Source organism: Teleopsis dalmanni, chromosome X (genome assembly GCF_002237135.1).
Source record: "Teleopsis dalmanni isolate 2A chromosome X, ASM223713v2, whole genome shotgun sequence".
Lineage (NCBI taxonomy): Eukaryota > Metazoa > Arthropoda > Insecta > Diptera > Diopsidae > Teleopsis > Teleopsis dalmanni.
The window spans coordinates 21,621,133-21,647,552 of NC_051848.1; the positions used below are offsets into that span (position 1 = coordinate 21,621,133).

The 26,420-nt window shown below is 30.8% G+C and overlaps 3 protein-coding genes across 3 annotated transcripts; all 3 read left to right on the forward strand.

The window, feature by feature from the left end:
- The first annotated feature begins 6,200 nt into the window (after window positions 1-6,200).
- On the forward strand, window positions 6,201-7,323 carry LOC119662667 (ATPase family AAA domain-containing protein 2-like). Its single transcript, XM_038072347.1, has 3 exons — window positions 6,201-6,785; window positions 6,852-7,193; window positions 7,271-7,323. The coding sequence occupies exons 1-2, from the start codon at window positions 6,299-6,301 to the stop codon at window positions 7,118-7,120; spliced, it is 756 nt and encodes a 251-aa protein (XP_037928275.1). The 5' UTR covers window positions 6,201-6,298; the 3' UTR covers window positions 7,121-7,193; window positions 7,271-7,323.
- Window positions 7,324-15,962: 8,639 nt separating this feature from the next.
- On the forward strand, window positions 15,963-17,667 carry LOC119688128. The gene is made up of 5 exons (XM_038102785.1): window positions 15,963-16,535; window positions 16,602-16,943; window positions 17,021-17,345; window positions 17,408-17,558; window positions 17,618-17,667. The coding sequence occupies exons 1-2, from the start codon at window positions 16,055-16,057 to the stop codon at window positions 16,868-16,870; spliced, it is 750 nt and encodes a 249-aa protein (XP_037958713.1). The 5' UTR covers window positions 15,963-16,054; the 3' UTR covers window positions 16,871-16,943; window positions 17,021-17,345; window positions 17,408-17,558; window positions 17,618-17,667.
- Window positions 17,668-19,701: 2,034 nt separating this feature from the next.
- Window positions 19,702-21,746, forward strand: LOC119688129 (trichohyalin-like). The gene is made up of 2 exons (XM_038102786.1): window positions 19,702-19,893; window positions 20,379-21,746. Exons 1-2 carry the CDS (start codon window positions 19,806-19,808, stop codon window positions 21,290-21,292), a joined length of 1,002 nt encoding a protein of 333 aa, XP_037958714.1. The 5' UTR covers window positions 19,702-19,805; the 3' UTR covers window positions 21,293-21,746.
- Window positions 21,747-26,420: the final 4,674 nt, after the last annotated feature.

Here is a 26,420-nt window from a genome sequence, read left to right on the forward strand (position 1 = left end):
TATGAAAGGATGCAGAGAAGAGTTACGATAAGTAACAGCACAAAATTTCAATAAAATAAGTTTATTTACATTTGGAATACTTCATCAATGCAATTGATTTAAAATTTCTATGGCAAACAAATGAAATATTTAAAGGTTTAAAGTTTTTGCTTAACAATTAAGTCTCCAAGAAGATTGAGCAAATGGAAACCTTATTAATTATAAGGTCAATATATTTATATAACGAATATGACATATATAACATATATGACATATATAACATATATGTTATATATATAACATATATTAACAGCCAATCAACACACCTTGGCAGATCATACACCAATATTGCTGATCTCAGAGAAGTGGCAGTAAGAAGGCAAAGTTAGAGGCAATTTGTAGTTAGCTTATGCCCAGTATAGTGGCAGCTAGGAATCACGTGACGCCAAGCAAGGCTTAATAATATATCATGAGAGCACCATGAGTATTTCGTTACCATAATTAATACAGCTTTATATTCTATTATTTTATTTTGATATCTAATGAATGCAAACCTATTTGAAGATTTATTTTTTAACAGCTTTTTATGATTCAACTGTAAAATAAACGGAAAAAACTCTTGTAAATTCATAATTTGCTCATGTAGCCTAAAACTTAATGCTAAGACTTCATCATCCTCAAAAATTCAGTTCAATCTATCCATCCAGCAGCGAGTTAACAAATTTGTGTTTTATCGCAGAATGATAATCGCGTTGCTGACTAAATAAAAAATCACTAAAACCGTACAAATAAAACCAGAAAGCAAGCAGTAGTCATTATACTCGATACTTGTTAAAATGAAGCTAATAAAAATCTAAAATAAATAAAAATAAAAAATCTAAATAAAAACCCACACAGACACGAATACATTCACTAACAACTCATAAGGCCACATAACGAATTTGTATCAAACATCCAGCAAAAATCGGTAATAATAAAATCGGTACTTATGTGGAAGTCAGCTAATGTTGAAGATAATAAAAAAATAAGCATTGCTCTGTTGGTTATGGTTAGCAGGATTGTTGCCGAAATGGTGGGGGAAAATTATATTGAATGAAAAAATGCCAAATGATATTACAAACAAATCTATAAGACGTGCGTGGAATGCCGTCGACTACAAAACCGCTGTCACTGACAACGCGATGCGGAAAAGTCGTATTTATTACTGATTTCTGAATTTATACTCCAAGCAATATTATTCAATTTTTTATTTGCATTTTGTAAGAGTATGGCAACGACTCGTATGAATACGTAACGAGGCAAACGATGAAACCCTGAATACTTATTCTTGCATTCTTGTAGTATATAAAATTTTTAAAGAAAGTAACTTAACTTGAAAATAACTCATAGAAAGTAACTCAGTTAGATAATCGTACAAACATATCAGTGTAGTGAGCTGTGACGTTCAACAAACACAAATTTTCCCATTTATATGTAGGCAAAACTTACGTATTCTTACATGGATTAAAAATAATGAAAAAATTTGTTATCAAAAATTTAATAAAATTTAAACTATTTATATATTTTCCATAATTGTATTTTAGGTACTGGAATTGTGCTTCACACAACAAAAGTTATTCCTTATATAGTTCAGAACGTTCATTTTTAAGAAGTTGTATTGCAACTGTAACGAGACCTCCCATCTTAAAATCCTTCTCCTAGACTAGGTAATAGTCATTACAAATAGGATTAAGCTGCTCATACCCTCTCAGGCAGAGATACTGAAATATATAAAAATATAACAAATACAATTTGAAATTAAAACTTTAAAATAAATGCAGGAATGGCGTGATTTCATTTAGACTGCTTTGTTTCTCTGAACGCAAATGCACAGAAAAACATGTCGGATTGCATGTAATTTGGAAAATGCTGAATATTTATCGTCCACGATTGAAGTTATCGCACAGCCTACATGTAGCAGACCTTAAAAGTCATCTAACACCTGTTGGGTAATGAATGAATAGTGTATACAGCGAGTCTTATACCCAGGACCTTAAGTTTCGGTTGTGTACAGAGTTTGGCAACAGTCACGTAAAATCAGTCGTCATTAAAGAATGTAAGAACGCTTCAGGATTGTTATCCAAATGTTTGTGGCACCTGCGAACGACTAGAGGACACATAACCCGTAAATGTGATATATTTGACGTGACTATCGAGTAGACATATTCATAAAAAGTGAAACCGATTTTAGTGATCGATCCAGAATACATGGTATAAAATATATATTTTGCTTTTTCTAATTTAATTCTAAGTTTCTAGCTGGAAATCTGTCAAAGGCTAATAGCTGGAATCTTCCCAATTCATTTCAAGGGGATGGTTTTCACACAACGCAATTTTTGATGCTCTTCACAATAAAGAGAAATTAAAGAAAAAAATTATTCTATTTTTTTAATGTTAATTTTTTCTTGCCTTAAAAGTTAGAAGGGTTCGAATAGAAATTAAAAAAGCAACATCAAAAATTTAAGTTAATTTATTGAAATTAAGCTGACCATATAACGCTGTTTCGTGTATTGCCAAGTACTCGTCAACGGTGGTCTTAGGATATACTCGAATTTTTTTTTTTTTGAATTAGTTTATAATCCGTATATAATTTGTTTAGACTGAAAGTGCTAGGGTTAGAACTTATGCCTGTCAAATTAGAAACGATGACTAATCGAGTTTTTTCACAAGTAGTCAAGGCTGCACAAACTTTCAATGCTCAAGTTCCAAGTTTTTTGTCACTTTATTTTAATTTTCTTTTGGTTTACGTGAAACTTCAAATTACCAGAAATACGGACTAACGGAGATCTACTCTAATTTAATTGTTAGTTTATACTTTCATTATTAAGATAAAAGTTTATAAACTAAATAAAGAAATTCTTATCCTTTTTTTTTAACTGCTAATAGAATTTATTCATAACTTTAAGTTTAATGAGTGGATTTATTCCTTCCAACTTTTAGTGCTAATTCAGTGCTGACTGCGTGCTCTTGAAATGGACTTTCTGTCTTCAGGGTTAAACTAACTAACTAATTTATTTACTTGTGATGCTTCAATTTGATCTATTAGGACATTTTTAATTGGATTGAAAGCACTTATTAACTAATTTTTTCTTCCTTCGCTGTGCTCAATTTCGCAGCATAAACATCTATCTACTAGAAGGATGATAACTCTTCCCTATCATTAATATAGATGACTTATTTAAGACAAAAATAAATTTTCTAAACAATGAAAATTTAAACCTCGATAATACGAAAGCCTTCTCCTGCTGTTTTTGTTTTTGTTTTTGTTATTGTTGCAGTTTTTGTTTTTGTTTTTATCATCTAAACTTAAGTATGCTAAATTTGTTTTGTTTATTATTTTTGCGTTTTCACTATATAGCCGGTGTTATTGTTGTTACTGTTGTTATTGTTGTTGTTTTTTCAATCAGTTTCACTTTCACTTTCGATAAGTTGAAAAGTGAAAAAGTGAAAAGTGCGCAAAGCACAATCAAGCAAACAAGAAATATGAACACACCAACTAACAAACAACGAATAAACAAGAAACCATGTTTAAGGCGCTGAAATAAGGCACACATACATCATGGCGGCACACTACACTGCAACACACCATATCGTCCTATACCATTGCCACAGCGTTCTTAGCCACAGCGTTCTTCCCCAACACTCTACATGCATCAGTGAATTTACAAGAGCAACAACAAAAACAACAACAACAACAACAACTATAAGAACAAGGCAAATAACATAGCAGCTACATTGACTTGCCTCTCGAAGCAATCAATTTTTGCAAACCATACCAAAGTATATTGGAAACGCATTGCTTAAGCTTTATTGATGAATTCAAATTGAATGGAAGGATATCGTTTGCCATTTTTTATATTACATTTCATTCCTCATTCCTCATTCTTCATGTTGTATGGCTACTGCTACTGCCACTACCACTACAACCACTGACTGGTATTACTGCCTCAATTGCTGCTGCTGCTGCTGCTGCTGCTGCTACGGCTGCTATTGTTGTTGTTGTTGTTTTGTTTTGTTTTCACTTTTTCAGTTTACACTGGCTGGCACACTAGTGTGCATTTGTTTTTATTTGTTGTCTTAACAGTTTTCAGTGCTGTTATTGATGTTATTCATCTTTGTTATTGTAATTTGTATTGTAATTTTTTATTTTTCTTTTACTTTTGTTACTGTTATTTTCTTCACACTAAATGTCGTTGTTGTTTTTGTTGTCAGTGCTGGTAGTTGTGTTATTATTATTATTGCAATTGCTGTTATTTTTTTTTTTTTTGTTTTTATTGCTCACTGTTAATAGTGTTGGTATTGTTTTGGCTTATGTTTATTTGTTTATTTCTTACTCGAAGTTATTCACCTTAAGCACTTCACCACAGTGGCTAGCAAGCACAGTAAAAGAGGAGTACATTTAATATTTCTTTATCCACATATCGAAGTACTTTTACTTTATTTACATTTTTCAAAAAGAAAAATTCTTATACGCACTGCGTTTGAAATGTGCACACACAAGCAACTTAAGTTTGCTTTCGTAGCTGAAGAAGAAGTTGAACCAAAATAGTTTATATCCGAAAACGCTTAAGAGTTTTTAGAAAATCGGTTAGTGAATTGAAATTGCAATGGATAAAGTTTTGCGATGCGCCAGCAGAAAACTAAAGTATTTTAATGGATGAAAATAGATGTGTACTCAAAGCGTTTGAACTTTTTAAATTTTCAAAAATTGTTGAAATAAACTCTTCGATTATAGAGAAAATAAAAACAAAAAGAACAAAAAAAAAATCAAAAAAAAAACCGAAAACAAACAAAGCAAACGCTGTAGAACAACAAACACAACAACAACGAAAATAGCTTTTCTTTTATCGTGGCCTCAGGACCTTTCAAAAGAATAATTGTATTACAAATTATTTATTTATTGTTAAATTTCTCTTATTATATACTCAAATTTAAATATTAATATTAGATAATAATGAAGATTGTTATTAACGATGAGCTGTATAAGCTATGCCGCAGCATTGATATAGTTAAATGCATAAAAATTGTGCGGCTCAACTGACTGGATCGTGTCGTTCGAATGAAAGAAAGTGCTTCAGCTATAGAAAGGTGTTTGATTCGGTACCCGCAGGTCGAAAACGCGGTAGAGGACGTCCGCATCTTCAGCTGAAGGACAAGAAGATCAACGTTTTAGTGACGCTTAGTACTACCAACTGGCGACAGAAAGCCACAAATCGGGCTAGCTGACGGAGACTACTCGACGCGGCCAAGGACGGCTTACATTTGAAATGGCCCACTAAATAAGTAAGATATTGAAAATATTCAACACGTTTGTCACTGGATATATGGTAGTGTTGGTAACGATGTACCTGTCAACACGACTCCGATTATGAAAACTGATATTACAGGGTAAATTTTTTTTTGTTCGATATTTACTCATGTAAAAAGTGATATTTATTAGAAAATAAGGTTAACAGTTTTACATCGATAGGAGAAAATACCTCAAGAAATTGTTAAAAAAAAATTGTACAGTTTACAATGAGAATGATGTGCCTGAACGCTAATTGTATGGATAGATATTTTGTTAGAAAGTTTTGGAACGCTTGTAATATTTTTGTATTTTTATGTTGGCAAAGCTTAAAATGCTACTTAATAGAAGGTCTTGCAGTTTTTTAACTGCAACTTCCTTAAAAAACGAGTTCCCTAAAAGTAGCTTAAAAACTATAGTATCATTAAAATGACACTATGACTAATCATTTTAATTACTGAGACGTACTACTAATCTGCATATTATAAATGTAAGTAATATATATAAATGCACAAGAAAAAACGATACTTCTGAGAATATCATACTCATCATCATGGCTAATTGTATACAAAGGGAAAGTGTCATGCAGTACTATATGTTCTCCAATATTTTGAAAATTTCATTTACACCTCAACAATAGTGGTTTTAGAAGTCCATAGAAGTCTAAAACCAAACACGTCTTCAGTCATTATAACATTATTTCATATATGCACATAACACATGACACGCACTTATGATGTTTTAAGCAAGAATGTTCTTATCAAAATCTTATATATATCCATTATGATCATCCGAAGTTAACTCGTTTTAGAAATTTTTCTACTTTCAAATAATTTTATAAAGCAGGCGTGTTTTTATTTCAACTTAAACAAATTTTTATTACAATTCATTTCAAATATTTTACAACTAAAGCCAGTTTCTAATTTTTTCTCTGCCAACAACTAAAGAATTCTATATCCAAATTATAGTGTATTATATATTTCGGAATAAAATATGGGTCGGAAATTGAAAGAAAATCTTAGTGATTCACTCGATGATATATTTAAAGCATTTAAAAAGGAACTTAATTTACACCGCGAACGTCAAAAAGAGATCGTAGAAGGCTTTATAAAGAAAGTTAATTTTCTTAAAAAGAATCATACCAACTCAATTGACAGGACTTTTAAAAGAGACGTTAGGAGGATTCAACTTGAAGACAATAAAAAGAGTGTGTGGAAATTACCATCAATTATTGGACCTGGACCATTCCAAGGAAAACACAAAAGACTTGTTTATTGTGACTGCTCTTCAGACGGAAGTGATTTAGATTCAGAATCAGAATCAGAATCAGAAGTAGATGATGATGACGACGATGATGACTTTGAGGATGAAGATGAGAAGAAGGATCAGCGGCACATAAATGGAAAATGTTGCACACTACGAATACAACGTAATGTTCAAAAAGGTCGGAAATATCCTCCAAAGCCCAAGAGAAAAAACTGTAAGTACAAATTATATGAAGTAAAAAAACAAGTTCTTATGTTTGTGGTTAATAAATAATGTTTAGTTAAAAAGAAGCAAAGTCTGGCAAAGCTTAAAATTTCGTCAATCAGTAAAAATGAGTTGAAACTTAAACAGAATTTGCTCCATTTAATTAATGAGGAGAGAAAGAATAAAACAAACCCTGGTGCCATGAATTGTTCGATTCCAATGACTGAGCGACAGAATTTGGAGATGCCGGGACCAAGTGGACATTCAGGTTCACTTATAGTTAATATGCCGATGGGCTGTAACCCTGTTAAGAAGAAAGCTTTTAAGAAACAAAGGAAGAAATAAATCACATATTTCAAGTAAAAAAACTGATTCAAAAGCTAAAAATGATGAGATTCGAGAGGAAGAGTGTAACAGTGTAAGTTAAAAATTCATTAATTTAACATATATTGTACCCATATAGTTAATGGTTTTTTCTTCATTATTTCCATAAAGTGAAAAAGAAGATATAGACGATAAACAAGATTCTGGTATGTCATAGGTATACAGAAAATTGTCTACTGCACAACTCGAGACTCACAGCATTTGGACGCAGACTTTAATACTTAAACCGAATGAAGCCAGATTTTCTTACTGATGTATTGAACTATCAGATTCTTTTGATTGTTTCGGGAAGGAAAGGTTAATAGTTGTAAGCTGTATACCTCCACAGAGTCGGTAATTTCTGTCTTAGATCTCATCATAATTAGATCAAATCATCATGCAATCAGTTTTTTTTTTGGTGTACTTATTTAACAAAATTGTGGATGAAGGAGGCATGGTGAGTCGTCAAAATTGTGGTGTCAATGAGAGAAAAAGAAATAATTTTTATAATTCGTATAGGTGTATTTTTTTGAGGATGGCAGCAAAAATGGAAAATACACAGGGGCTGTTAAGATAAAGGACAAATGTAACACTCATCATTTAGTTAACCCGTGTAATATATTTGTAGGAATGATGATGAAAATCATAAATTTCGTAGGTCAGCAAAAAAAAAAATTTATATATTTTTCCATATAATCTTTTTTTCTGTTTTTAGTTAAGTGATTTAAATTGACCCATTTTGTAAATATATTTATTTTTTCATGACGAATTTTTCAAAATTTTTTTTGGTTTTATGTTTAAAGAAATAAGAAACAAATTTCAGTAGTTAAATAAATTTTTAATATTAGTTTCAAGTGTATGTAAATACTCCCACATTATTTATTATATATAATTACAAATACATATTTTTGATAAATGGTATTATTTCTTTTATTTTGTTTATTTATCTATTAGATCTGAAGAATTCTGAAAAACTTTTAAATTCCTAACTACTATAACGTTGTATTTCAAACACAAAAACAAATGCTAGTGCAATTTTGGTTTTAATTCGGTTTTTCACATATGTGATCCACAAAATTAAGAGAAAATTAATTTTTTTCTAGATTATTATTAGGTATCAGTTTAAAGCAGAAATCCTCTACTTTCATTCTTATAAATATTCTCTGTATAAGTAAAATATGTAATGCATCGAATTCACTATAATCTGTACATTAGTCTTTTCAAAAATCGTTAGTACTATGTTAAGACATAATATATAATTTTCTTTAATAATAAATTTGTCTCTTAACTTTATGCAGTCTCAATTTTTGCTAAGTATCGTTACATCTGCCAGACTGTAGTTATCAGTGAAGACATACATAAAATATTTCTTAGACGCACTGTAAAGCAAATCGCTTTTCTAAATCTACCGACGATCGTGAAGTTCGACTTAGGCCTATTCGCCTATTGTGTTACCGCATAAGATCTGACATTTTCAAACCACCTTGTACATTTGGCAAAGTCTTAAATACTAAACGGAGGTCTTGTGGCCCAGCATAGTCTTATGTATATTCAGATTGTCCAGATGTTAGTTATCGTGCAAATGTTTACCAGAAATGGCATAAGAAAAATATGATATTACCTGACGGTTTAATTACAAGTTATTTGGGTTCTAACAAAATCAAGTAAAGCACTTACTTCCAGATACACTATGTTACTGCACAATAAGTTGGATCGTGTGTGTGCCTGGTATTTAGCTTAGTATAACTCATAAATAACAGTATATTTTAATGACAGACACAGAGAAAAATGAAAACGTAAAAAATGAAAATGTTAAGAAAGAAATATGTTAATGGTTATGTACTTAATGTTTACATATGTTTAAATTAATTATAAGTCATAGCTCATTCATAGGCATTCGTGTCGACATAAGACCACATAATTCTGATCTTACACAAATGTTAGAAGTTCTTGTTATACGATGACGAGGGTAATAATATAAATCATGACTCATTAAAGTTGTAGCAGAGGAGGAATCAAAATAAAAAAGTCATTTACAAAAACGAAGCAAATTTAATGATATTTGTAGTGTTATCTAGTATGCCAACGTCTAACACAAGCAACCTCAAGTGACTGGATATGTAATGTCACAACTTTAACAACTGATGTCATCTTAATCATCGTATATTTCTCATCCACATATATGCATGCACATATATATATGTATATATGTATATATTTGTTTGTGAACAATAGAACAGTAAATTTGTAGACAAGGATACTCATACGCTGTGTGGTCCTTTTCCTTTGACTACAGTTACACTTAATTACGCCATATTGAAATATTAAATTTGTTAGGCACTAAGGAAGGAGTGGGAGTGGGAGTGCGAGTGCGAGTATTTCAATTTATCACATTTAATAAGTTCAGCATTGCTGAATGTGTTCTCTAACAGTTCCGTCTTGGAATGTATCTGATTGTTTTTGTGTTCGCGCTGTAGTATTTATTGTATATTGCGAACGTGTTTGCTTCCGTCTGTGCGCTACTCATAAAGGCGTAATCGCCATGAATTACATAATTAGTCACGCATTTAATTATTATTAATGATTTTTGGGGTCTACGTGAAGACTGCAGTATGAGTGGCTTAGCGATAACAAATTTGATAGAATATGTCACTTCATGTGAGTTTGTGTTCATATGGTTCGACAGCAGTGTTCGTATAGTTTTGCCCAAGAAAGAGAGTGCTTCTGTGCAGATATGACTTTAATGCCTAAGTAAATAGCTGAGTGTTTCCTATATGATTTTTTTCCAATTAATTTATGTTGATTAAGGCTTTTTTCTTCGGACAACTTTCTCTATCTAAAAATCATTTCTCGATTTGTGTACAAGAGATTAATTCATATCAGCAAAAATATTTATTAATTTTTTTGTTTTTGTATTAGTTCAATATATACTCACTCAGTGAAAGCCTTCTTAATATCATTTAATTTTTATTGGAAAAATTAAGTCTGTTTTGTTCGCTTTTTTTATTTATAGATTTTGCAGATAATATTCTTTTAACGATCTGTTGCACCATAAATTGTCTTATAAATAATTTTGTAAATACAAATATGTTATATAAAGTTATTTAAATAACACTAAGGTTTAGTACGTTGATTAAAAATCTTTAAAAGCGTCTACAGTTGTTTTGTAATTTTAATTAAAATAAAAGAGTTGATTAAAAGTTAACAAAGAAAAAAACAAATCAGTGTGCTGGACTGATTGCATAGAATAACATCATATTACCGGCGACATCCAAGTTATAATTCCGCCAATGAGAAATAACATACATTTAACTTAATTACGATATAGTTTGCACAAATTCCAAATGCAGACCCTCTGACTTGATGCACGGAAGCAAATCATAGGTATGTAGGTTAATATCTGTGTTTACAGGGCACTGGACCATTTGAGCTTGACTCGGCCTACCTTGTGGTATCTCCTGTAACGCATGTCTACCAAATCTTGAAGAAAGGACAACAGAAAACCTATTGTGTCCATGTCCAGGCTTGGCCTTAACGAGGCATAGGTTTTTGAAGGTTCCCTTCTTTAACACATTTAGCAATATCTCTAGTATAAGCATTGGCTAACCTCTCGCCTTTATGTAGACTTCTAACTGGTTCTAATTCGACCTTCTTCTACACATTATTACAAGGAATTGTAGATTCAAAACGGCTTTCTTAGCTAATTGAGTAGGATTCGTTCCTCCCTTCACTTTAACTAACTAACTAGGTCTCGAAAAAAGAGAAATTTATAAAATAGTACATTCGGTAAAAGCATGGTCGGCAGCATGGTTGAAAAGGGATCCCAACCGCGTGTGAAATATATTCTACTAAGTGAGAGCAAGTGTTGATATATTCGTGTAACCTTAGCAGAGGTGTGAAAAAAAAAAATTGGGGCAGTGTTCACCACATCGTCTGCGTCGGTGGTTCATACAATCATGAACAACTCTTCTTTCGAAGATCCCAATTAACTCCAACTTGTGGGGGCTAATTTCGGACTAGATGGAAAAGGCATATGAATTGCTTATTGCAAAGTACTTTTGTCTTGCAATTAAGCTGATTCTAACTATGGAGCGCATATTTCAAGTATTTTTGCCTGAATAAGACGTTGTTAATAGCATAACTAATGTGGGAGATAAAGTTATGCTCAGAGGTGAACACAAATTTAAAATATTTCAACTTTTGAACAAGCTAAATGGGGGAACCATCAATCCAAAGCTCCAGCTCGGAGATATTGATGGACCTGACACGATTGGCGCTTTGACCAGTAAAAGTTATGACAGAGATTTTATTTGAATTGCACTTAATCTTTCACTTACTGTAGGAGGTGAAGACGGACAATTTCGTTTCCGAATCAATTAAATTCAAATAACGAAAATTAAATAAAAATTCATAGATCTCCAACATTTTATCAGAAATAGCATCGAACCGTTTTCAAAGTGTTATATAGGACATAATAATGTACATAATAACACATAAAATCAAGTGTAAAACCAGAGTTCAGTATAATTGTAAAGAAAATACAATAGATAATAAAACCGAACTCAAAGCGAACGATCCAAATTTGTGCTTTATTATGACAAAGCAATTTTCCCTTGAACATTATCGACCTTCCTCAATGATTTCACCGAATTCATTTTTATCCGCATTTATTATGTTTTACAAGCCGTTTAAAATTTGCATACGGAATATGAAATAAGGAGCGCAGCTATACCGCACAGAACGGAACAACAAGCAAACAAGTGAGCTCATATGTTATGCGGGAGTTCCCGGTATTATTTGTTTCTTGATATTTTATGACCGGCAAATGCCAGCACATACTACGCTAAATACAACGGCATCCACACGAATTTGTACGCACGAGGGATGTATGCAAATTTGCGCTGGGGCGCCTAAAGTCAGGCAAGTAAAAATTTTTACGATATTTTCAATAAAAACGCAAGCAGAAAGAAGAAAAAGAATTAATAAGTGAATAAAACATGGAATATATCAGGGCAAGGAAGAGTGTAGAACATTTCAATTTTTACATTTTTATTTATTATTATTTTTATGTACTTTCAATTTTGTGTTTTGTGCCGCACCAGACTATGCCCCTCACCTGCTGTGTTTTCACTTATTTTTACGGAGCGTTCCCGTTAAGTTTTGTGTAAACAAGGCAAATACCGCTTTTGAATTCTAATGTAAACGCTGATGATTGTGCAATTATTGTTACAAGGCAGACAAACTAAATTTCACAAAACAATGCCAATCGATAGGGGAGAAATACCACTAATCAATATAACATGAGCGTGGAAAAATAAATAAAGGACTTTGTAGGTTTTCTTGTTGATATTAGATACTTTATGAGATGCTTATTTATGGTTTGCTTTTAACATATATTTGTATAATATATAAACGATAAGTTTATATACTAAGTTCCGTTGTCAAGTTTAAATTTAATGCTTTTAAAACGAGCATCGAAATAAAGAAGTTTACGAATTCCAGCTGCGCCGGAAAATATGCAATAAAATTCAATTTAACTAAATTGCTGGTGCACATTTGTGCCTTTCTTCTTTTTCCGCTGCTTAAGTTTTCTTTCCTTCTATTTTATTTTTTTCTTTTTTTTTTTATTCGTTCTTCTTTTTTTTTTTTGGTTTTTTGTGCTTTGATATTCTTTACAGTAACGTGGGTCGAAATAAAATTGTAAAAACTATAGTGTTTTTTGCTGACTTGTCTGCTTGACAGTTGGTGCAAAAGTTAAGAAAGATTCAGACAAAACGGACGTATGGGTAAGCAAAAGGACACAAATGACTCAATTTAAATGTTGTCCATAATTTGTGCTCCTGCAACGCATAATGCAGTACAGCTTACTTCAGAGGCATTTGCTGCTGACTCGACTGTTCATCAAACAATGGTCAACATTAAAAATTTAAGTGCAATAAATCGAGAAACAAAATTCAGTGAAGGAAAAGACTTAAAAACTTCTTGAATTAAAACTAATGATAAGTCACTACTTCCAATCCGTCATTTACTTTAATATTATTATTATTTAAAAAGAGGTAGTGCACTGTGACCTAAACGACTAATTGTGTCGCTTAGTAAAGTTAGAGTGTTTCTCCAAGTCCGATTTCTTTAATGAAAGACAATATAAAGCCTATAAGTCCTAGTCTTGAATCCATGAAATACCCTCCTAGATTATTCTTATAGTATACTTTGGAACAACGATAATCAAAAAGTATTACCGTTAATGAACCTTGCAAACTAATTTAGAAAAGCACGAGCAAAAGAAAAAAATTGAATGATTTAGTTCTCCTCTTGCTCTTTGTAAACGAATATATATTCAACTGATCTGGAATGCAATAATCTTTCGATAGTGGCTTGTAAATGACAGTCTCGTTCAACATATGTCACTAAAATAAATAATAAACAATAAATAAATAAATATAACTGAAATATTTCACAAATCTATTATAGTAGGTTATGTTAGGGTAGTTTGGAAGAACGTGTGTTGATGTTGAGAGGAATACCTATATATAAAATGATGATCTTTACCCTTGTATTTCAGTAATACATTTATATATGATTTTTGATAAGAACATCTACACATCATCTAAGAGATAACTATAGCCCGTTGTGATAACCATTAGAATAGTACTTCAAAAACAAATTTTTATCAGATTTTAGTTGCTTACCGAAGAGTAAGAGTTACTAAATTTTGAACACAAGTTTTTTGAGATTTCGTGAAACCATTTTCTCCTCTATAAAGGACATCCCAGTGTTATCATTCCAAAACTTAAATACTTTTTGTAAAATATTTATTATAGAGGAAAATTAAAAAGTCTGTCAACTTTTATATCTGTAAAGCTGAACTGAAGAGGGGAGGCATATGAAGAACTAATTATCAAGTTAAATGTCTTAAGATGTCTTAAGACTATAAATTAAGACCACATACCCAAAATTTTGGGACATTTCCGAGTATTGGTCATTTCATGCCACTTTTGTTGTTCTGCATGTAAATATTTACGATTTTAATTGAAAGATCCATTTACGGTATGGACTCGAACTGCAAGTAATGGAAATGCCTTGTTAGCATTTTCCCCAAGTAGTCATTTATGCAATCGGAATATTCGTTTGTTTGTATTCATTCTTGCTTTCTCTTGCACATTTCCTTTTCTTTATGTAAGAAAATAAAGCGAAAGGAAAGCTCTGAGTTTTCATGCTGCAATTAATTATCTGCGGAAATGTTTCTTTATCTCGGACAAAAACTTTTACTGCAACGATAACTGCCACCAACAGATTTCCATTTTCATTCCATTTTGTTGCCGGTCCTGTACGCTTACTTATTCTTATTTTTTCGCCCCATTTTTTTTTCAACAAATTGCATATTTGTTTCTTAAAATGAAGCAGGAGCAGTTAAACTTTATGAATTTAAATTAAGCGAAATGCATATGCCTTACATTTTTTACCAATTGGCGTGAAATAATTCAATTTTTAATCGCTACTTCCTTCGCAAGGGAGCAATTCTCATAATTAAAATTTTTGACATAAGTAAGTCAATTTTGCCTTTTGTATCTTATTTTACGGTTTTATTGTTTTATAGCTTCATTACTACATTTTCTTATTTAAAAACTAAAAAAAATACTTGTAATGTGGAAGCCATTATTTTTTTATACGTAATTTGTTGAGTCGGAGGAGGAAAACCGAATGGGGCTGCCGTTTAAAAATGAACAAAAATATTTCGTAATTTGTTCGACACAATAATTTATGTCAACTTAAAAACTTTTGCAGTTCATAGGTAGTAAATTTCTTTAAAAAAAAAAACTACACATTATTAATAAATATTTTAGATATTTTGTACACTTAATTCTGTCCAACCCCCCTTCCCCAAAAAACAAGCTGTCGCTATACAATTCACTAAAGGAAGTGTGAATTTATATATAGTGCAGCCAGATACGATATATCACATTAAAAATAATATCTTATATTCTTTAAACAATAAATTGTCCTAAACATACCCAAAGAAATATAATAGACTGCATAAAAAGTTTTTAGCATTTTTTTAGTTTCCATAGTAAGTACTTTTTAACATAAATTACATTTACTCACAAAAAATTATAATACAAAGTAAAGTTAATCAAAAAAATAACTTCAATATTAAAAATTTTTATGTAACTTAACTTACAACTTACAAAGTTCAACTCTAATGAAGCCCAATTCTTAATTTTACTAATTCCGTCACCATTTTTAGTGCAGTTCGCTAGCACTGCCATTATTTTCCTTTCAACGATACTGTCCATGCTAACTAGCGCTTTCACTTAACAAAGCAAGCACTATAAACATTTTTAATGCTTTTAGCAAGCAATTTTTCTTGTTTTTGGTACTGTTTCTATGATAAGGTTTTCGAATTTGTCTTTAACGAATAGTTTTTCAAATTATTTTAAAAACGTTAATTTTTAAAAAATATAAATAAATTGTTATTTTATTACCTTTATATATAAAAGCAAAATAAAATACGGAACATTTGTGTAGATGATAGCTGGAGAATTATTTCGTCACTAATATGACCTCAATTTAGTATGCCATGATGTTGAGGCCTTTTTTTAAATATAAGAATATCAGCTAGTGTTTTCTACATGCACCTAACACAAGACACGCACTTATTATGTTTTAAGCAAGAAATTTCCTATTAAAATCTTATATATGTCTATTATGATCATCCGAAGTTAACTCGTTCTGGAATTTTTTCTACTTTCAAATAATTTTATAAAGCAGGCGTGTTTTTATTTCAACTTAAACAAATTTTTATTTCAATTCATTTCAAATATTTTACAACTAAAGCCAGTTTCTAATTTTTTCTCTGCCAACAACTAAAGAATTCTATATCCAAATTATAGTGTATTGTATATTTCGGAATAAAATATGGGTCGGAAATTGAAAGAAGATCTAAGTGATTCACTCGATGATATATTTAAAGCATTTAAAAAGGAACTTAATTTACACCGCGAACGTCAAAAAGAGATCGTAGAAGGCTTTATGAAGAAAGTTAATTTTCTTAAAAAGAATCATACCAACTCAATTGACAAGACTTTTAAGAGAGACGTTAGGAGGATTCAACTTGAAGACAATAAAAAGAGTGTGTGGAAATTACCATCAATTATTGGACCTAGACCATTCCAAGGAAAACACAAAAGACTTGTTTATTGTGACTGCTCTTCAGACGGAAGTGATTTAGATTCAGAATCAGAATCAGAAGTAGATGATGATGACGACGATGATGACTTTGAGGATGAAGATGAGAAGAAGGATCAGCGGCACATAAATGGAAAATGTTGCACACTACGAATACAACGTAATGTTCAAAAAGGTCGGAAATATCCTCCAAAGCCCAAGAGAAAAAACTGTAAGTACAAATTATATGAAGTAAAAAAACAAGTCCTTATGTTTGTGGTTAATAAATGATGTTTAGTTAAAAAGAAGCAAAGTCTGGCAAAGCTTAAAATTTCGTCAATCAGTAAAAATGAGTTGAAACTTAAACAGAATTTGCTCCATTTAATTAATGAGGAGAGAAAGAATAAAACAGACACGGGTGCCATGAATTGTTCGATTCCAATGACCGAACAACAGAATTTGGAGATGCCGGGACCAAGTGGACATTCAGGTTCACTTATAGTTAATATGCCGATGGGCTGTAACCCTGTTAAGAAGAAAGCTTTTAAGAAACAAAGGAAGAAATAAATCACATATTTCAAGTAAAAAAACTGATTCAAAAGCTAAAAATGATGAGATTCGAGAGGAAGAGTGTAACAGTGTAAGTTAAAAATTCATTAATTTAACATATATTGTACCCATATAGTTAATGGTTTTTTCTTCACTATTTCCATAAAGTGAAAAAGAAAATATCGACGATAAACAAGATTCTGGTATGTCATAGGTATACAGAAAATTGTCTACTGCACAACTCGAGACTCACAGCATTTGGACGCAGACTTTAATACTTAAACCGAATGAAGCCAGATGTTCTTACTGATGTATTGAACTATCAGATTCTTTTGATTGTTTCGGGAAGGAAAGGTTAATAGTTGTAAGCTGTATACCTTCACAGAGTCGGTAATTTCTGTCTTAGATCTCATCATAATTAGATCAAATCATCATGCAATCAGTTTTTTTTTTGGTGTACTTATTTAACAAAATTGTGGATGAAGGAGGCATGGTGAGTCGTGAAACTTGTGGTGTAAATGAGACAAAAAGAAATAATTTTTATAATTCATTTAGGTGTATTTTTTGGAGGATGGCAGCAAAAATGGAAAATACACAATTTATATGCAGGCGCTGTTAAGATAAAGGACAAATGTAACACTAACCTTTCGTTTAATCCTTTCAGGATGGAGAGATTAAATTATAACAAAAATGATAAATTTTGAAGGTTTGCAAAAAAAAGAAAAATTTGATATAGTTTTATGTTTATTTTTTTTTTTTTTGCAGAGGTTTTTCTTCGGTTAAGCGATGTGAATCACAAAACTCTTTGAAAATATGAAAAATTAAAGGATAAATTTCGAAAAAATCTGGAAACCCATGTTGCAAATTATATTTCTTGTTTTTATTTTTATTTTTCACAAACTATTTTTAAACACTTATTTGTTTATAAAAAAACAAAATTCATTAGTTAAGTAAATTAATTAAGTAAATTTATATTAATTTCAAATATATACTCAAATAAACACTGTTATGTGAATTATAGTAAATATATGATTATATACATCCAATTGCAATGTATTGTATCATTTCTTTCATATTGGTTATATATCTATGGGATCCAAACATTTCATTAATAATTTATCTTACATATGGGTCATTCTTTTATAAGGGAACAAAATTTTGACTTCTTCACCTCCATTTGGGAGACACTTTTTTAATAATCTCGTTTTTAAAACATTAATACTAGTGAATCGTAAAAATGGCTATATCTGTGACTTTGTAAATTATTGAGACTTAAATTTTTTTTTTTGTAAAGATAATTAGTATAACTTTTTGTAAGAAAAATAAATACACAAAAAATTTTTAAATTCAAACACTAATAGTTCCTGTTAATTTAAAAAAAAAAAACAAAATATACATATATTGAAAACTCTCTTTTCTGTATTTAAGACTTGCAGTTATGACTACATTTTTTTTGAGTACGATGAAAACTCCTCGAAGTTGTTGTTTTAGAAGAATTTTTAAAAAAAATTTAAGTTGGATGCTCTGGTAGTTTGAATAAGTTTATTCATAACCAAACATCCAGATACTTTCATAACTCCTTGACTTATCTGATGATTTCAAAATATCAAATAAAGTACAACACACGCTCGCTAAAATCATAACCTGTAAGCCATTCAGAATTCTTTCTCCCATATATTGAAGGATTAAATGTACGGGAAATAAATCGATATTTATGGATGGCTTGGTTACGGCTCTGTCAACATTTTTTGTCGATCATAGCTAAAAAAGGAAGAAACTTTCAATATACATATCTGAGGTTAGTTGAGTTTTGACTGAATGCATGAATGAAGGAGCTTAATAGATGATTGATATAAACACACTTTGTACGGCCAGAGGTTGGACAATGCTTATACTAGAAATATTGCTGAGTGTGTTAAAGAAGGGGACCTCCAAAAACCTAAGCGTATTTCTAGCTAAGCCTAGACATAGGCACAACAGGTTTTCTGTTGTCCTTTCTTTGAAAGTTGGTAGATATGCATTGCAGGAGATACCACAGGATAGGCCGAGTTTAGTTCTATGTTGTTCAATAACCTAGATACTTCTGATTTGCTTCTGTGTATCAAGTCAGATGTTCTGCATTTGGAATAACCCGACTGCTTAGGGTAGCATATACCTATCCACTATTAGTTTGTCTCAAAAAGTCATAACTCAAATTGCGACTGTAGCTGGCAGCGACGAGCCCTATAATTGAATTAATTTTTCCTTTGAAGCCATTTTCTAACCATCCGAGTGCTTATTAGTAAAGGCAATGACGCAATCGATGATCATGCGGTTTTTAATTTTTTCATCGATTGCATCTTATAAGTGCTAAAGCTTGTGTAAAATGGTTTTGTGAATAATATTGAATCATGAACAAGAGTTAAACTGAAGATGGGCTTTAATGGGGTGATATCTCAGGGTTAGAGTAATATAGGGTTATCTCAAGGTTATCATGTTGACGTAATTTGCTATCTAAAAGAGAAGAGTTGCTCAATAATTTTTTGTATTTCTGTGTAATTTTATATTGAATAAAAATATGTTGAAATAGTCTGTTTATATTTCTGATTCCATCAGGATTTTGGAAATAAATATGCTATACTTACAAGACATTGTAATTATAAGCATGCCATTAACTTTTCGTTAAACGATGATGTTTTTACGTGTTGCCACCTTATTATTATTATGGTTATTATGCTCAACTCAAAAAAAACTTTACAGAAAACTTTCAAAATATGAAAGCCCATTTAAATGAGGTAACCTATGTTAATATAGTCGTTTAAAATTTTTTTTTATAAATTTATTTTTAATAAAAATTAATCTTTGATTGTTTTTGATTTTAAATTTAAGTTACATTTTGCGCACAAAATTCTGGGGTCTGGTGAGGGGCTCATCAATAACAGCTCAATGTTGCCTTAGTTGAAAATGATACAAAATGAAAATTAAGACTTTCAGAGAGCACAGCCCCCCTGATACCAGTGACGAAGAATATGATGAAGAATACTCCAGTACATCAAAGCAGAGTACGTTAAGAATACATTAAGTAATAAGCTATAAATTATAGCAAGTATTCTTTATTAAGTATACTCATAATATATGAGTATTATATGTCTGCATTCATATATATATATGTATATATATATATATAAATATTTTTATTCCCTGGGCACAGACATATAGGTATATAAATCCATCCCATGATATAAAGAATATATTTAACCAACGTAATTTACCCTCGGAAGACAATTCCTGGCTCCAAGAAACGAAATTAATGGCATGGATGGAAGGGGTTTGGTCGAAACAGTTATTATTATGGAGATTACTATATATTGAATATGAGTTCTGTTGTTCAATTAATTTTTTTATATTTTATAGCACTTATGTTTTTACACATGTATAATGTTTATTATAGTATAAAAGTTTGCGTTAGTGTAAGTAAGAAATAAAAATATCAGATCCATAATACTTCATCAGTTAATATTTCAATGAGATTCCCTTTCTATTACAGAATCGTCCGAAAAAATTCCTCATAAAACCCATTTTTCAAAAAAATTGAATAAAGCACAGTACAGAAATAGTATAGATGCTAATCAAGACCCCAGAAAACATAAAAGAAAACATAAATCCGAATTTTCTACAGATGAAGAATCTGATTTAGAATCAGGCAAACATAGAATAAAATCTAAAACTGAACTTTATAATGATGAAGACGAATTTGAAATAAAACCCAAAAATCGTAAAAGAAAATCTAAAACCAAACTTTATAGAGATGAAGACGAATATGATTTAGAACCCGAAAAGCATAAGAAACAATCTAAAACCAAACTTTATAGAGATGAAGACAAATATGAATTAGAACCCAAAACGCATAAAAGAAAATCTATAACCAAACATTATAGAGACGAAGATGAATATGAAATAGAACACAATAAACATAAAAGAAAATCTAAAACCAAACTCTTCACAGAAGATAATGAACCCAAAGTAAAACACAATATACATAAAAGCAAGTCCAAAACCAAACTTTATGCAGATGAAGAAGAATATGAACTAGAACCCAGAGAACTTAAAAGAAAATCAAGAACTGAACTTGATACGATAGAAGATATCGAATCCGAAATTGGACCATCAAAAAGATTTTACCAGAGACAGAGAAGCTTATCAAATATCAACTTACAACCCAAAAAACTGTCGAAATCGAAAACCAAAATAGACTCTACTAAAAATAAATATAAAAACCTTAAAACAGAATACACTAATGTAGACGGCGACGATGATTCGGAAACAGCAATTGAATTGCTTCAAGGATTGCAAAGCCTTGCAACTGTCATTCAGCCACAGAGTGGAAATGTTTTTCAATTTTTAGGTTGGGTTGTTTATCAGTTCATGCACTATGTCAGGTCCTATACGTGGGGTACATAGGATATGTGTGTAAATACATGTCAGACTATGAGTCTCTTGAATCCAATTTTGAGAGTGCAGGTCGTTTTAAACACAAATGATCTAAACTTTTCTATCTATACCTATTTAAGATATAATTCAATCACAACAAAAATCAAACAGAAAATAACGTAACTTAACTAAAATTTGTATTAAGTATTGATCAATAAGTGAATATTAAGATTTACACGAAATGGTATGGAACACCTATGTATATCAAAAGGGATTCTTGTGCTTAAAAGATTTTAGTTTTATAGTTTTATTGTTAACTTGAAAACTAAGAAATGAATAATACATCATTTACAGAATATGTCACTCTGTATCACTTTTATTATCGTCATACGCTTACTTCTGCGCCAGAGGACAGACAGCTATAATATAGAAACTATACTCCTTATTAGCTCCAAAAGTTTAGTCAATAAAATGTTCTTCAATTATTTTAAATCAAATCTATTTTTATTTCCTTCAAAGCAGTACTAATAACGTTTGTCATGTGAATTAATTTATAGTAAAATAAACTATATATATACACATTACTGGTGATTATATTATGTGACAGGATATCTATATATGCTCCTTGAAGTTTTTTCTTTCAACATAAAGAAATTTCTTAGTTTTTATACTAACGGATGGACTTCTGAAAACACTTTTTAGTAAAAAGTGGTTAGAATCGATTAACTAAGTCACTTAGCTATAATAAAATGTGTCTTTACTATGTGCTTGTCGCGGCGTTGGTAAAGACAATCGACAATATCTTAGTAACTATCTAAGATATAGTGACTATTACTAATATCTTAGAAATAGTACTAAATTTTAAAATATTGAATAAAATACTTTCAAAATTTGTCAAAGATTTTGATGGGTCTCTTAAGACTTTTCTCAGATAAATATATTAACTACTTATTTCAATTGAATGACTTATGAGTGATAGAAGTATAAGAAAAAATAAAATTGTATAGGCCACACTTTGAGCAAGTCTCAGAGCAATGAATCGAAAAAAGCGCTTGAATGATACCCAAAAGTCTAACTAAGAAATCCTCTAACTAACACCTGGACTCGTTTAATGCAGGCGGTGTACCAAAGTAGAAGCACCTGACCTGAAATTAAACACTTGGCACACAATCAATAAAATAGATGTTAGTATCAAACTATTCTACGCTCTATGAAAAGCTTCTCTGAAAATTTATTTTATATAATGTATTTACTTTAAATCGAAAAACTCAAGAAAATAACAAACAATTACGATATAAGATGTCAATATTTTGGACCTTTAATTTTTTATAACTTTTTCAGATATTTGGTCCTGTATTTCAATATTTTGGCGAACGCAATATTTCTTCTAAGCCTAGCTTCCTTATTGACTTGTCTGTATATCAATAAGTACTGAAAAAATGCTTTATCAATCGCATGGTTTAGAAGACACTAAGTCATCTCTTATAAACAATAACAACCCGTTGAATTTCCAAACCCGAAACTGGAAACTGTAATCCATTCAGAGCGTATTAACCCACACACTGAAAGAAAAAGCAATGTTCTAGGCTCTACTTCGGATGTTGTTGAAAAAAAATTCGGATTTTCTTTATTTTTAAACAAATATGATCTTCGTTAATTGATGATTTTTCAGACTACTCCGATAGCTGACACATCGTCTTTGGAAGAATTTTACTCCGTATATGTTAATTTATGTTTATTGATCCTAAGTGAGCTTCGTATCATTTAGCACTCCTTATTTTGGAATATTTAAAAGTATTATATAAAGTTGCCATGACATAAAACTTACTCGTATCTTAGCAATACATTTCCATCAAAATTCTAAAATGTTCACGAATAAGCTATAAGGTGCCGAGTCCAAAAATCTATGATATCTTCTATGCGAATACAAGACGAAACAAAATAAGATAAACAAGATCTTACACCAAAGCAAAAAAAATTTAGACTCGAAAGAGCACAGGAGTTGTTGCATAAACGTGGCGAATTTCCAAACGTTGTGCTTTGTAGGAAGAAATTTTTCCACATAGAACAGTTAATAAACTCCACCTGGTCAAAATGCTCGTGCTAACTTAACGGAACTCACTGTCAATAATTTGAGACTAAGAATGGCCACCCGAAGTAATTTTCCATCTCAAGTAATGGAACGAAAGAAAATAACGGAAACAAGCTATCCAGCTTTTTTTGAATTATTGTAAGTACGGTTATGTTAGGTCTGTTCCACGAGCTACTCGTAGTAAAACCCAAGTAAAATACAAGTAAAATTTATACGAAAATACACGAAAATTTGCTGGTGGATCGCACTTGTATATACACAGTGTTACTCAAAGTTACTACGAGTGGCTCGTGGAACAGACCTATTGTATAAATTAAAGTAAAAAAAATGAAAAAAATCGATATATATAAAGAAAATAAAAACGTATAAGGAAAAAGAGTAACAATTTTAGTTTTTTTTTAATATACAATATATTTGCATTTATAACTTTTTAAGCATTTTTAGTATAATATTGTATTCACATTCAGCTGTGCTGGTTATGCGTTCAATACAAATCAGCCCTAGGGAATATTGTCTTTATACAACTAAGGAAAGTAGTAATAAAAGAAGCATAGGAAAAATTTATAGAAGTGAGGGGAATTGAGAAAAAATGTGTAATAATCTTTTTAAGTAACAAAGAAATCAGCTCACCAAAACGTTTAGTGGAAGAAAAGTTTCTTCAAACCAAAAAAAAAAAAAGAATATATAAAAACGAAAGGAAAAAAAATTAAATATAAATAAGAAAATTGCAGAAAAATAGGATAACTTCAGATAAAAAAATACATTACCCACGTTTTGATACATTACAATAAATACTTTATACTTTTGCTGTACTCGTGGGCATTAACTCTCTTCATCAGAATTAATATCATCATCATCACCATAGTCAACAACATCCGAAACAATGGCTTTTGCTTATGCAAAATTTAGGTGAGCTGTGGAGAGGTGAGCTGTGGGGTGCACTTATGGAAGTTATGGAAGTTGTTACAATGTCTGTAACGGTATTGATGTATCTTGATTTCATTTTGGTTTTGACGTTTTTATATTAAAATTTTAACTCCTGATAACAGACGATTTGAAAACAAGTGCTATTTTACTAAAGAATATCTTATCTTTAAAAACGAAAGAAATAATTATATTAAAAAAACTAAAAATAAAAATAAAAAAATAAAATTAAATATGTTATTGCAGATATAGAAACTAATGATGATAATCTAAAAGTATAATATATCACTATATAGTAGATGTATGAAAACTTCCCAACTAAAGTCTTACGATTTTTGACGAGGCATGAAAAATATACATATATAACCCACCTATCATCTTCATCGATTTTAATTTCGCCGCATTGGATAGGTATTCCACCAATACCAACTGAATTTATTTTGTGAGATATGACTTCTTCCTTGTTAACAAGTGAGGTTCAACCAAGTCTGTACTGTTATTTTGGTCACAGCACTCTATTGAAAACTTGCTATTCCAGATTGAGTGGAAGCATGAAAGCTAAATTTCTTCCTACATAACTTTAAGTACTGACCACAGCCATTGGAGTACAGAAATTGAGAAATTATATAAACAATCAGACGGTGAGTATTGAATACTATTTCAAAATACTACAACGATTGTAAGTCATAAATTGTCGAATAACACAAGTCAACCGATATATGGAGATTCAGACAATTAATTTTTGTTACACAATTATCCATCATCACTTAAAATGATCCTGGTACATGAATTATTGAAAAAAAACGATATATTCCTTTCTATCAGTTCTCATATATACTTGATATCATTTTGATATCATATCCACTGCTGGTTATAATCCAAATCAAAATTGACGATGACGATGAAAGGTGATCGTGTCAAAAGTAGGTCTGCGATCTCAAGGGTTTTGATTGATATTAAAAGCAATAAAAATTGTTGAAAAAAATACGTTAAGTGAGCCAAGAGGACAAAGCATGTATTTAAAAAAAAGGAATAAAAATATCAAATATTAGATGATATTGAAAACGAACAAGTGTGTGTTTTTGAGACTTATCTCTTCGGATCTGCACTGGACTCTGTTTATAAATTAGTAGTCAAGAATTAGTAATTACATATTTGCATTGAATTGTTGGCAAAAAATTACTTTTAAAAATATTTCTGCATTATATGGTACCTGTCTGTCTGAAGGATAATAAGAATTTGAAAAATCTTAAGCTTATTGCTATCCCTTTTTTTAAATAAAATTTTTTTTTTAAATTTTTAAACAAATTTATTTTTAAATTAAATTTTTAATAATTTTTTTAATAATTTTTCTTTAAACTGAAATTGAAAATACTTCGTTAGGCTGTGTGCATCACTTGAAAATAGCCAATTTTAACAAGAAAAACCAACTATTTCCTCTTAAAAGGATAACGCAGTTGGTGTGTATGCGAATTTTTTCATAATTTTGCGATGAGATTGTTTTTATTTATTATTAAATATTATAAAAAAGGATAGCATATTTTTATAAAAAGGGAACCATATTTTATTTTTTGCCTCCGCAATATAAACAAGTTGCTCGCTGTTTTCATTTGCAATAAATTAAGATTTATTATGCAATGTACGAGGAGTGGCAGCAACATCAACAAACTATCAGCAACAGTATAACTGCATATACGATAACTTCACAACTACATTACCACAATCACAACAAAAGCAACTGAATAAACATCAAGCGCAACAACAACAATATGTACTGCAACAGCAATAGTAGTAGCAGCAATTGCAGTCGTAGAAGTGCGAGCGCTCGTCGCAGCAGCAATTGCAATTGGAATGAAAAATATATTTTTAAAAATGTCACGAGATGCAAATCAGCGCATAAAAACTGTCGCTGCAATTAATGATAAATGTGCGAATATATTAAATTGTTGCAAGTGTAAAGACAACACAAATATGTTGCTGAAAAGCTGTTGCCCGCTGCTGTCCTTCATTCTGCATATGTGCAACTTGTAATATTTCAAATTTGTTGTTATTGCCGCTGATATTATTGCAAGCGCATGTTGCTGCCGTCGAGGATTGCCGCAATTGCTGCAGCTGTCCTGGCCTGTCTGTCCTGTCATGCTT

Coding starts and splice junctions, on each gene's coding strand:
- LOC119662667 (XM_038072347.1), top strand. CDS start 6,299: ATGGGTCGGAAATTGAAAGAAAATCTTAGTGATTCACTCGATGATATA. Junction 6,786..6,851: donor AAAGCCCAAGAGAAAAAACT/GTAAGTACAAAT, acceptor AATAATGTTTAG/TTAAAAAGAAGCAAAGTCTG.
- LOC119688128 (XM_038102785.1), top strand. CDS start 16,055: ATGGGTCGGAAATTGAAAGAAGATCTAAGTGATTCACTCGATGATATA. Junction 16,536..16,601: donor AAAGCCCAAGAGAAAAAACT/GTAAGTACAAAT, acceptor AATGATGTTTAG/TTAAAAAGAAGCAAAGTCTG.
- LOC119688129 (XM_038102786.1), top strand. CDS start 19,806: ATGAAAATTAAGACTTTCAGAGAGCACAGCCCCCCTGATACCAGTGAC. Junction 19,894..20,378: donor CTCCAGTACATCAAAGCAGA/GTACGTTAAGAA, acceptor TTTCTATTACAG/AATCGTCCGAAAAAATTCCT.